This window comes from Merops nubicus, unplaced genomic scaffold (genome assembly GCF_000691845.1).
Source record: "Merops nubicus isolate BGI_N331 unplaced genomic scaffold, ASM69184v1 scaffold9771, whole genome shotgun sequence".
Classification (NCBI taxonomy): Eukaryota; Metazoa; Chordata; class Aves; order Coraciiformes; family Meropidae; genus Merops; species Merops nubicus.
In genome coordinates this window covers 26,824-40,347 of record NW_008587581.1, presented here as the reverse complement: position 1 = coordinate 40,347, position 13,524 = coordinate 26,824, and the positions used below count along the sequence as shown (strand labels likewise).

At 37.6% G+C, this 13,524-nt stretch overlaps 1 protein-coding gene across 1 annotated transcript in view; it reads right to left on the bottom strand.

The window, feature by feature from the left end:
• The window catches only part of LOC103781257, a 46,423-nt gene that overhangs the window by 18,919 nt on the left and 13,980 nt on the right, over positions 1–13,524 (bottom strand). The window contains exon 7 of the mRNA XM_008948967.1: positions 8,858–8,957. Within this exon, the coding sequence (XP_008947215.1) occupies positions 8,858–8,957 (100 nt within the window). The remainder of the gene's footprint in view (positions 1–8,857; positions 8,958–13,524) is intronic.

The window sequence follows — 13,524 nt, the reverse complement described above, 5'->3', positions numbered from 1 at the left end:
CTCATTAAGGATATCAGACATTTGCTCCAACATCAATTTCAGCTTCCTGAAAACTCTCAGAGAAAGCTCTTCGCTTCCCTTCTCTCACAGTGGAACTCGTCTCCTACAACAAAGCAGTTCTCTAAACGCTGTCAAGAACACAATCCATCTATGAGCAACCACTGGTCACACCTTGAGGCTATGACAACCTTCTCCTGCTGCTGAGCGCCGTTAAGTTGGAGACCTTCCTTTCTATCTACATGTATTCTGTTCATGTTCCTCTGTACAACAGTGTTTGTCTGGTATAATCATCACACTGAATAACATATTTATTTTGCTTCAAGTGTATTTATGACCCAACCTAAAAGCTCATAATTTCCAAGAACACTTTCCTTCACAGTGCCAGAAGATCTAGCCTCATAAATAGAAATTTGGCAGGTGGCAGGGCATTTAAAAGCCATGAGTTTGTACTGGGGATTACACCAGCTGAATTCCACTACTTTCATTAGCTCCCAAATATATATGGCATGATTAGAGAAATCCAGTCCACTAAATTTACTTCTTTCTAGGTGACTAAACACTGGTTTAGGACACCCTTCCTTTGGATTCTGCACTTAAAGGTTTGAACCTACACAGAATCTATAAATAAACAATCCATTATTATTTAGCAGGTACTTCTCTCTATATAATCTGCACAATTCTTAACACAATTTTAACCTGTCTTTTCATTTTATGACTCTTCCCTCTAGCTTGTTTTCAATCTTATCCATTTTCAGCCCAAGTACCTTCAGAAAACAACCTATCACCCGCTGTGAGTACAAGTATGTGTATTTGTTAGGTTCTTTCCTTTGTGTTCGTGATTCTTCCAGCACACCTGCAAGACCCCAAATTCTGGGTCCAATGTCAAATTTTACCCAAATCTGAAGGAAGGAGAGGAATCGCAGCAATTTCAAAGCATGCTAACACCCCACAGACACCCCCCCAACCCCATGATCTGGCAGCATTGCAGTTGACAGATGTGCACGTAGATAGAAGGTGAAACCCACTCCAGACACACTCCTTGCTACAGCAGTCCCACCGTTTCTCCTCCATACATTTTCTCTCTCCAGTTGCCTCTCAGTCTTTTATTTTTCTCACCCTACACAACTCAGACGCCACGGACACCCCCCCAACCCCATGATCTGGCAGCATTACAGTTGACAGATGTGCACATAGATAGAAGGTGAAACCCACTCCAGACACACTCCCCGCTACAGCAGTCCCACCCTTTCTGATCCTCCACACATTTTCTCTCTCCAGCTGCCTCTCAGTCTTTTATTTTTCTCACCCTACACAACTCATCTGAGGATGCACTTACAAATACCAGTGCTTTCAAAGCTCCTGTTTGATATGCTAGAAAAGACAGCAAGCTTCTGAAAAACATCATTAACAGTGGTAGCAGGCAGACAAGAGTACTGGGAAAACCAACGCTGCTCTCAGTCAGGGCTGTCGCAGCTCCCCCCCTCCTCATCCTCTGTCACTCACTCTTTTTCCCTGCACCAGCTCTGGTGTTCACACAACCATTTCAAGAAGTGGACACACTGAAAAACAGCCCTGGTAAAAAGAACGCTTAAGATCAGCCCAAACCAGCAACTCTTTTGGTACACAGAACGACCGTGTTCTGATACATTACAATCTATGCCACAGATCAGACACTCCTTAAGATGCCCCACAGCAGGTAAAGCTCCAGCTGGAATCTGCAGTTAACCTGCAAGATGCAAAATCCCAGCAAAACAAGCTTCATTCCTTGCAGCTCTTGTAATTCCCCACTGGATTTTCTGATGTTTTGCCTCCTTAATAGTTCCTCTATCTTATTCAAAACCTACTTTCACAGTCACACCCAAGTTTGGCTTGTTCTTATTCTTTAATCCAGAGATGTACAAATCTGTACACTTTTCAAGAGACTAAAACATTATGCAATATATGAAAGAAAGATGCTAAACTGCATGAAACACTGTAAAACGTTTTGGAGTAACAAAGCATGAAAACGCTCCGACTAGTAGAAATTTTAAAATATTTAAGTACTTTAAATTCAACAGGTGGTACTTATTTCTTTGAAGCTTCACTCAGTTCCAAAATACAATGATGTCTCTTGCTCACCAACTTACAGGTTTTGACCTCAAATGTCCCTTATATTTCCAGCGACTGAGTTAATTCAACCAAAAGGTTATTAATCTATTTACAGTATATTCTAAGTAATTACATATATGATAAATTTATATATAGGAAACAGATACCAAAAAAGTCTAATTTTCAAGCATTATTTTTTAAAGTGATCAAACTAGACAAATCTGAAATCCAAGGTTTTATACTCAACAGTCCTACAATACAGTTGAGTAGAAGTAAAAAATACATATAATCTTTGTTTACAGGGGTCAACTATATGATCTTAATTATTCTATCTATGTCCTCCGAATACAGCAGATAAACTATCTTCTGTAATATTATTCCGAAAAAATGAGGACTGCAGTAAACTGTTAAGACAAGGACATTTCTGGAAGTATCTTCCAACACGCTTAGGAGATCAGTCATAATATTTACATATACTCAAGCACTTTAAAATCTCAAGTTGTATTAACCAGCTGTCATCTTAGTGTCAAACTCTGGTCATTTTAATGTGAAATAAGGGTCAGCGCATGATTTTAGCTATTAGTAAAACATCTCTTAGCTACTGAACCTCCCTCTGTTAAACTATAAATGTCAGTTTCCCACAGCAAGGCTCTTCTTGAGCTTCCTCTACGCTGCATTTTATTCAGAATAAAATATATGCATTAAAGAAGACAAAATACACTACATCCAGAAAAAAAATATTTAGATGCTAACCAGACAGTTGACCCAACTGTATATAATGAAGACATTTCCACGAAGTAGTACAAACCTGGTCTGTGATTGCTAGCTTTTATAAATTGAGGATAAATTTCTATAGCCTTGGCAATGCAGAACTGCTGCAGAACTCCCACAGGCTACTACATATGCAATAAACTGGGTCTGTGTGTCTAGGAGTCTTCACTGCCAAGTACAGAAAAGATCACTTTATAGAACAAGAAAATAGCTCCAAAGATCCTGCTATTAAGACTGAGCATTACAGATCTTTTAAAGGTGTCATTTGTTTTTCAGGAGATCATGCATGCACAAACCCAAACTTGCTAGTTGCTGCTAAAAACTCTGTCTACTACCAACTTTCAAGGTACTGAGAAATAAACAGAAAGCATAGTTTTACCAACTGAAAGTTTAACAATCTCAGTTGTTAACTGTAAAAAAAAAAAGAAAAAAAAATTGGATTAGGTGTGGTTATTTTGTTTTTTTAAATAGCTTGTATCCCTTTAAGTCCATCAGAAGAGCATAATCCAAATGAAAACTGATTAAGTGTTTGAACAGGCAAACTAAATACCATGCTCAACAGAAGTTTACAGTAAAATCCTTCCATTCCAAACAGAAAATAAACAACGAATCACTCTCTAGTGTATGGTATGTCTATATACAGTAACTTCAAATTCTTCTCTAGTCTTAAGAATCTCATCTGCAACTTTAATAATACTTAAAAAAAATTCTGTGCAAATATGCTCATGGGCTCCATTGGTCTTCAACCAAAACAATGGGAAATAAAAAAAAAATTAGGGAATAATTCCTCTGAAAATCTCAGTCTTTCACTCCATTATGGAAGCTGTTAAGAGATGCCATCTTCCCCATCTTCTCTCTTGTAGGTCTAAGTCCTAGTCTATACTGCAGAGCACAAACACACATGTGCTTTAGCCCATTCCAATGCATAGGTATCATTCCTTTATCTTTTCTTTCCGATGCAGAGGATGAGATTTTGTAAGATGTAAGGAATTTTAACTTGACACGACACCTTGAGATGATTGTCTTTCTACTGAAAAATCCACCATAAATGGGGTGGTGGTTAGGAATCAGCACTCTCAAATTGACCAGAAATTATACAGTGCTACTCTTTTATAAGGCCTTAGGTATCATTCCTTTATCTTTTCTTTCTGATGCAGAGGATGAGATTTTGTAAGATGTTTTTAACTTGACACGACACCTTGAGATGATTGTCTTTCTACTGAAAAATCCACCATAAATGGGGTGGTGGTAAGGAATCAGCACTCTCAAATTGACCAGAAATTATACAGTGCTACTCTGTAGCACTCTAAAATAAGGCCTAGGTTTTAGCATCTTTTACATATAAACAAAACAAAAGTATCATATGCAGAAGTAGCATCTTTTACATATAAACAAAACAAAAAAAAAGTATCATATGCAGAAGTGTTTTGAAAAAATTAAAGCTGTAAAGCAGTTAAGAAATAGTATTATTAAAATAAAACTGCCTACCAAATCAGGGCTCCACAAGTAGCACCTAGAAGGCTGAAACAGCCTTAGAAAACACCAAGAGTTACAGTGCCCCTGGATTTCATCTCAAAAGATGTAGCTGATAAACACAGGTAAATCTAAAAGCCTAGGTTCAGTGATGCCTCCCTTCTCAGATATATGAGTACTGGAAAATCCTATGGATTATTCTGAACCATCAGAGCTCCTTTCTCTATCCCTCTCCTCCTCTATTCCCTATTCCTAAATTTTTAGCCAGCCTGGTCCCCTTAAATATTGGTGGAGTCTCTCTCTAGCATTTCCTACAAGGAAAGCAGAACCAAGGACTCTTATTCAAATTCTTTTGTGGTTATGCCTCCCTCCATGATCTCAGGAAACCATCTGTAAAGTAGGCAGAGTACTTTCCAATGTTATTAGACATTAGAAAGCTTAGTCAATGGTGTTTACACAGCTTACTAAAGATTCTTCGATGAAAGGTGCTATACATGGAAAAACATTATCTGTACAACTGTCCACACATCACTTAGAATTAACAAACACCAAACAGCTACTGAGGTCAAAGAAGAATGTAGTTAAAACCAGTACCTCACAACCACTAGATACAGTCCAAGCAGAAGACTGAATTTGTCTTTTCTCTCTTTTTTTTTTTTTTCCCCCCCCTTTTCTGTCTGGTACAGGACGAATAAGTGTTCTTTGTTACTTAAAGGTCACTCTCAAAATGTCCAAAAAATCATAAATAAGTGTTTCAGTTCAGGTGACATCATCCTGCAAGTCAAGAGCTTGTCCTTTCTCCTTGCTGCTGGTTATGAAGGATTATAATTTTTTCCTGCTTTGGCTCATCTTTTCATTAAAAGAATACACAAAATAAGAATGAAGGATTATTTGCAATCACTCTTATAGTCACTGCTCTCCTAAAAGAGAGCACAGGAGAGCTGCAGGGGCAGCTCACCAAGCTGGCAATCCTTGAAACACAGGACATTGTTCCTGGAAGGGTGCCTTTTTTTTCACCAGGAAAAGCCACATATGCTCAAAACCTCACTTAGTGTGCATCCCCACAAGCGGCACCATTTTGGCTGAACAAAGCCACACAAGATTACAGCCCACATAGACCCATGCAGATGTGAAAACCTGAATCAGACGTGCATACTCCATTCACACAGGAGACAGCAGCCACAGCTATTTTGGTTCATCACCCAGCAAGAAATGTGGTGCAGCACTGTATAAAGAGACCCCTGGTGCTGGCTGCTCGGAGCACTTACTCGGGGTACGGGAGGTTCGAGTTCTGGGTTCTCCTCTGCCTGTGATCACTCCAGCCCTCCCCTAAGAGAGGCCCAACATGCTCTGCTTCCCACTGAAGCTGCTACAACTTTGGAGAACAGGGATCATTTGCAAAAATGGCCCAGTGAAACGGAGGGGGAGGAAAAAAGGTGAGGGAGAAGAGGGTGGGAAATGGACATCAGGTGCTGTTGTTATTCACCTAGGACAACAGTCATCTTGGTTCTGGCTTCTGTTCCAAAGACTCCTTATACAACAAGGGTTTTAATTTAAGTCTTTTCTATGGAACTCCCTGTTTTAAGGCAACTAAGCAGCAGGCATTCCTCATTCTGCTCTTCTCAGCAAGTTCTGGCAGCCTACATCACTCTCAGAAACTAAGCATCATTAAGCTGATTCAGTTATTAGTACACTGCTAATTATTGTTTGGCAGTGCTGTGCCTTTTTTTTTTTTGTGCTAGGTCTTACTGAAGAAAATAAGAGACTCTTTATAACCACTGCCTTAAAAGTATTCCACATCAAGCATCCCAAATCTGACCCTTCTCTGCACACACACAGTTTATCCGTGTGGGTAACATGGAAATCTACCACACAACACCAACTGAAAGAAGCAACGGGATAAAGCAGTTTCAATACATCTTCAATGAATTATAAAAATTACTATTTATGGGGCTGTTCAAGCACTCAGAAACACGTCAGTGAACAGCCCTCATACCCTCTGACATTAGTAATTTGCATCACTGAGGCCAAAAACTTTGTTGCAGTCCTGTACCTAGCAAACAAAAGTGTTATTTATCACCAGATGCCCCAGATGAATCCAGAAATATGGTTTTTCCCATTGCTGCTCATTAGCAGCAGCCCTATGAATTGAAACAGATTTATTTATTTTTTTATAGAATAAATGCTACAGGATGTTCTAAAAACTTTAAGCTCTTCCTTTAGGAAACAAAACTAACACCCCCACCATCATCCAGGCAGATTGCCTAACCTCATTCTACACATGAATGCATCTATTTCATCACAAAGAGCCTGATAACATGAACTGAAAGCTTGCCAGCCACCTTAAGATACACATGTTCAATACTGGACATACTCCACCCAATCAGGGTAGCACAGATTTCTGACATTTTCATTCTGTGAAGAAAAGTGGTGAGAGGAAAAAAACTGAAACCTTAATCAACACATCACTTTCAGACTTCAAACAAGGTCTATATACACAGTAGCTGCTTTATGAAAGAAGTGGCACAGACTAAGACTCTGGATAGACAAGTACAGGTCCATTAGCTTCATAACTTGCAAATAAGTAATTGCTTTAAAATCTACCCAGTTTCCCTTTGATTCAAACAGATATTTTCTAGGGTACTGTCCATACATGCATAAATAATAACTATAGATCTTCACCTTCAGGTATGTTACATAGTCTACTTGAATAATGAAAAAGTAGAAACTACTTCAATTATGAATCTTTAACTAATAAAAATGGTAATTTGGTCCAACTGTGAAAAAAACATCTTGCATTCATTAGAAAAGATAGTCTTTAGAAGCATCTTATATCTATGTTAAATGCTGAATTACTAACTAGCCTTCAGAACTGTAAAAGCTTTTAAAATTATCTCAATTAATATTCCTGATTAGTTCTACATGATCACATTCTATCCTGTAAGGGAAAAAAAGACGACCATGCACTGACCTTACCTCTGTAAACAGAACTTTAAAAAAAACCAAAGCACCCTGCATTAACTATATCTCAGCTACCACTGTAAAGACTACAGCATAAAATGTACACACTTTAGTACAATTTTGAATCCACTGAAGATAAAATGTTTATGAACTCCATAACTCCAAGGCAACGCCCACCATTCCATTAAACAGGCTTCTAGAATTGTCATGGAGGTTGAAAGATTCAAGTTAAGCTCATGTAATTTAATTTTTAAGATCTCTGTATATCCTCAACATATTCTTCCATAAGGTACATAGAAGCCATTACAAAATACCTGAGCTCTAGAGCCCTCAAAATAAGCCGTCCAAATTTTAAAAGTGTAATAAAAGTAGGATGAGTATCCATAATGTAAGCAGCAACTCAGGGCATATGAATGTGCTACTTAAAATTGAGATGGATACAGTGGTGACACCTGTGACTTGAGAGAACACAAGAAAAGAAGAAAGAGTTTGCTCAAAATAATCAAATAGTACATCCTCCTCCTAGAAAGTGAAACCTGTGACTTGAGAGAACACAAGAAAAAAAGAGTTTGCTCAAAATAATCAAATAATACATCCTCCTAGAAAGTGAAGAGAATCCAATGACACTTACAAAGAACAAACGTGAAGATCTTTTTTTTTAATAATATTTGCTAAACAATAGAAGCATACATCATTTCACACTAGGTGGCCTTTATTCAAACAATATATACTCAAAACCAAGACAGCATAATTAAGTCGCAGTATTTTGACTTTATCTCACAAGTCAAATAAAAAATAAATCTTGCAATACTCGCAGTACACCACAAATGTATACAAAATCAGATGTTAAAGACAGATTTGAGGTTAGACTTAATAGTGCAGGATCAGAATTTAAGTTATGCAGTTAATATGTACTGTGAGTAAAGAAGAAATGCAGGTTGATAGCATTCCCAATCCAGTATCATATTAAGAAGTTTTTAGTTGTGTCTGAGAATTATCTACACAAGCAGCTATACATTAAATAGGTTAGAAGTACAGTAGTATCTATAAAAATCTTTTGCAGTAATATCAGATAATTAGGTGCTGAAGAGACTCTTCAAAACCCTCATACTGTAAATTTTTCCCAGGTGAAAAATATTCTTAAGGTTTATGCCAGTGAATTCTAATAGCATTACTGAGTTTCAATAACACAGTAAAACAGAGTAAGACACTGCTGCACATAACTGTAACCATGGGCAGGAAAACAAAGACAAATGAGGACAAAGGAAGAAGGCAGGAAGGGACAGTAACAACAGAAGGATAAAAATGCTTGAAAGAACAAAAAGGTGGACTTCCAGAACTTTTATTATTTTCCCATTGTCTGTAGGCCAGAATTTTACATCAAACAAATACCTTTAAAAAACCCATTACGATCTCACTACGCACAGTGCAATGAAACTGAGGACAACTAAGTCTTTACATGTCAGTCATGCTCAGGAAAAAAAGAAAAACAAAACAACGAACAACACACACCAAACAAACCAATCAAACTTTAAAATTCTTGTAAGATTATATGAATATTTACCCATGCCAGTTCCAGCTGGTGCAATCTCTCTGGCGAAGATTTCTACAGCTTCTTTTTGCTTATGGTGTACAGCAAGCCAAATAACAGCTTCCCGAGGACCCTGATTCAAAAAAAAAAGAGAAATTAGGTTAGCTTAGATGAAGAACATTATCTAAATTTACCCCACTGAAAAATAACCATAGTTCACCACTGAAGTTAAAATTAATGGAAAAGTTTAGTACTGACAATTACAAACTACAGTTTTCATTCAGTGACTCATCCAGCATCACTATAATTTTCCATTAATGTTTCATTATCTTATTGTGCTGCCATGAAATCAATTATTGGATACTTCAGACTGCTAGGACACTGTGCTGCTTCTCCAGCATTCTCAAAGGATCAAGTACTATAACTAAAAATACTTTACAAGAAACTAAATACTTGGCTTCACTCTCAGTGGAACTGGAAAACAAACTTTCGTCTTTTCTGGGGTCAAGTTAGAGGGCCAACTTTACTTAGCATCAAAAAGTAAGCAGAACTGCTCATGGAAAAGAATCCAAACTTAGTCCTTGGGAGTTAAACAGGAGAATGGAACTTGTAAAAGCCACCACATTTCCAGAGAAAAGAGGAGACAGTCCTCTAAAGGTAAACCAAATCATCACTTTATAGTCAACCAAGACACCTGCCCTTGCAGATAAGCACACTCTCTCACTTATTTTACATCTCTAAAAAGCTCTTTTCTGCCACTGTAAGATCTACAACTGGAATGAAGACACTGGTAAAAGCCTCAGAGTGTACATTAGGTGTCACTGGGGGCAAAGACCATACTTATTAAAGAATTTCCAGCCACCAGTAAGAACCAGCTTTGGTCTACCTTTGAATCTCTAAAAGCATGAAACCTGCTCAAAATACAAGTCTGTCCCTAAGTGTCTCTTACTGTCTTCTTCCATGCTCCCTTCTCAAATTTTAAGATTTTAAAATAACCTGAGAAACTACACGTTGGATCTGAATTCCTTAACTTCCCATCTTTTAATACATCTCACAACTCCAGTGCTGCTTATTTTTATTGCCCACATTTCTGTAAAGCTGCATTCTTTAAAAACATTACATGAACCAGTAAACTGAGTATTAGCTTTAGAAATACTGATGACTTGTATATTAGTATCATTTTCCTGTGTGTATACAGTACATTTTTCCCTGAAGCAATACTGTTGAACATGTCAACATGCAAAAACCTCAAGTCAATTTCAAGAATTTAAGCAACTTCAGCAATGTAGGAACATGGATGTATCTCCTAATGGCAGCTGCTGAAATGCTGTTTATCATCAATGTTGAATATGCTGCACCAAGCATTCTGGCTACTGTAAGAGCATCCCAAAGAGACCACTATGTTAACAGACTACTAAATCCTCTATTCCAACTCAAATACACAACAAAATCCCAACAGGAACAAGCTCACTTATGCCAGATTTCCAAGGGAGGAAAACTTCCTCATTTTATAGCCAGTGATCAGCTAAATCCTAATAAAGAAAGGCCATCTTGCTTTAGTGTGTTTAAACCTAAGTCCTGAATATTCATGAAGTTTAAAGATGATTATTTTCTGCTTTCTGTTCCAGTGCATATCCACACAGAGGTACTCTGAGGTAAACTCATGTTTATGTGAGGTAACGTAACTCAAAATGTGAGGTATACTGAATATAATTGTTTCCATCCTTAAGTACCTCTGTGTAGACATACTCACAGGCAGACAGTTTCTTTCTCAGTCTCCAGGTGCCCAGACTGGAAAATACCTGGCACAATACTATAATGCAGAAATTCCTGCAAGCCTGATTCATATTAGTTTATTTTGATACTTATGTAGGCAAACCCTAAAATAAAACTTTAGGACGGCCAATGTAGGTGGAGTTATAGTACTCCAGAAGACCATGTGTCACTGAAGGGACAGAAATTTTCTGCTATGAATACAGAAACAGATGTCCCAATCAAGATAATATAAATAAAAAACCAATCAGTTTTCCAACTTGAAGTTCCACTAGACTGTAGTAAAAAATTTTGCTACACAGAAAATATGCAGTCATGCCACAAACTCAACAAATGCCCTTTTCTTTTTTTTAACAGTCAGCATTCCCAAACCTATCACAGGATTCATTAAATTGCTACAAGTAATAGTTAACATTAAATACTCTTGCAGGAAATGAACTTAGGCATTCAGATGTTTCCTGGTTCTAAACTGTACTGTGTCTTCAACATTACATTTAAGTTCTAGGTTTTCTTCCTTGCCAATAGATGTACGATGCAGTGGTCTATAAAAGTAATAAGATGAATCCTGTTCTGAGCAGGTGAGTCCAGTATTAAACTGGATATGCAGACTATTTAAAAGCCATTTATCTTATACCATCAAAGAGTAACAAAACTAAGTTATACTTCATCGATTCTTAATGTGTTGTAAACCAGTTAACAAAGGGTTAGTAAAAAACTAAGACACATCACAACTGTATATAGCAAACTTTAATACCTTATGTGTTATTAACAGACATCTTTAACAAGAAACACACCCACTATTTCTAAATCATAAACTCAATGACGCTGTTGACACTGTCATAACCCCTTCTTCCTTCCCAACAGAAAACCACAGAGCAAGAGATACTAAAAATTAACCACCACTAGGGTTGCTCAGTGCTGATTCAGGTCCCTCTCTTGCTCTGCTGGGCTGCTGCTGACGCTGCAAGCCATCAGTGGCAGGCAGCAGCCATGAGAACAGGTTGGAAGGCTGAGAAGGGAACAGAGGCAACCATCTCTTGGATTCTCAAGGACACTCTGTTGTCAGAACAGTTAATACTCCACACAGCAGCCCAGACTACAGCACACAGGTTTCCACAGGCCTGGCATACAGAGTGATTTCACAGTTGCAAAGGCAACCCTTTGCACCCACTTTGACAGGTCTAGGTGACAGTTAGTCCAGACACTTACACTGAGCTCCAAATATTTTTCAACATACCCTGTCTCAGTATTCATACACATATTTGCTTCTCCTCTTTAAATTTAGGTAGTAGAATCTTCAAAGCAGGAACATTTTTCCTGGTGTGTCAATATACTACCTAACCTAATATGGTTCTGTTTATGAGCACTGTTATTTGCAACCCAAATACCCATGTCTTATTTTGCATGGGAAGATATGATAGGAAAGAGCATTTCAGAGGTTCATTATTCCTACCTGAAGCCCCAACAGGCCGATGTTTTCCTTAAGATTCTATGACTCTGTATTTTAAATGGAAAAGCAAACCCCACACCCCACCCCTTTTTCTCAAGCTACTGTGGCTGTTTTCCAAATTAAGACTCCCCTGCTTAGTTTCTTCTACCGTTGGAGGAACTGGGTGAAGAAGGAAGGCTATAGAGTGACTGGTTTCCTGTATTTCAGCCTCAGCTCCCACATCCTATTTCAGGTATGTATGGGAAGCACTCACGATGGAGATAAGGCCCTATTTACTTTTAATATAAGACCTGGGAGTTAAGGTCGGAAATACAGAAAATACTATAAATAATTTCATTTAGAAAATTTATATCATGTACCATAAGCAAGGCAAACGGAACAGTAAGGAGAAACTGCTCTTTTTCAAATCATTATTCACTCTATTCAACCAGACAGAAAACCTCCTACGTAACAATTTAATTAAAATATGTATTACAATGCATAATCATAAAGAGCTGGTATGAACAAAACAGACAAGTTCAACATCTGGAACATCTGTTCCTATGTTACAAAATTTTGATTCTGCAATCTCAGTAACACACTACACATTGCAGGGTTTATGGTCCTAAAAGGAAAAAGACCACATTATAAAGCTCCTTCCTCAGGAAGCAACTTTAGCTGCTGTGCAGAATGAAACTGCAGCTCAAGCACTGAAAAGAACAGCTGCAGATGTAGCTTGCCCTATTTCTAAGAACACTTAATTTCTGTAGTAAGAAATTTGCTGTCTTTCTCCACATCCCATTCTTATTTCCTATACATACAAACTGTCAACTATTTTAAGTGTTGGCACTCCTAAGATCAAACTCAAGAGCTGAGTTTTCCCACATGTACCTCAAGAGTTTTACAAGGCTACCACTTACTAAGACGAATTAAATGCTACTGTTTTGGAACAAAATAAACTGTCTAGACATTTAAAGTGCATGTAGTGATGATGAGATTTAGAGTCTTTTTCCTTCAAAAAGAACTTTCATATTCTAGATCAGCAAAACAGACCACAGATATCACCACTGCAGTGGCTATGGCCATCACTGATATTCTTATGGATGAATTTATTAATTAAAAAAATACGATGCAGAATTATATAGTTTAAGACTGCTACACAAATAGTACTCAAAGACAGTTTTAAAGTTCCACAGGCAACAACAATTCTGCCATTTCCTGACTCTGCAATCTTTATAATGTGGTCTGTTAGAGTTACATCTAATGCGATTTAAGTCTCCGTCATAAGAACTTTTATAAGAAGATATTTCTTTAGATGAAGAACATTAGAACAGACTGCAGCAACATTTTTGTAAGATTCCATATCAGTGTTTCTGGAAGACCAAATACTGCAGAGACCCTGTCAGTGTTAATTTTGTACATTAAGTAGTAACAGTGAATTCTTTGCAAGATGATGGGGTGAAATTCCCAAGATGATAGTGACTTCCTTTAAAGTTGT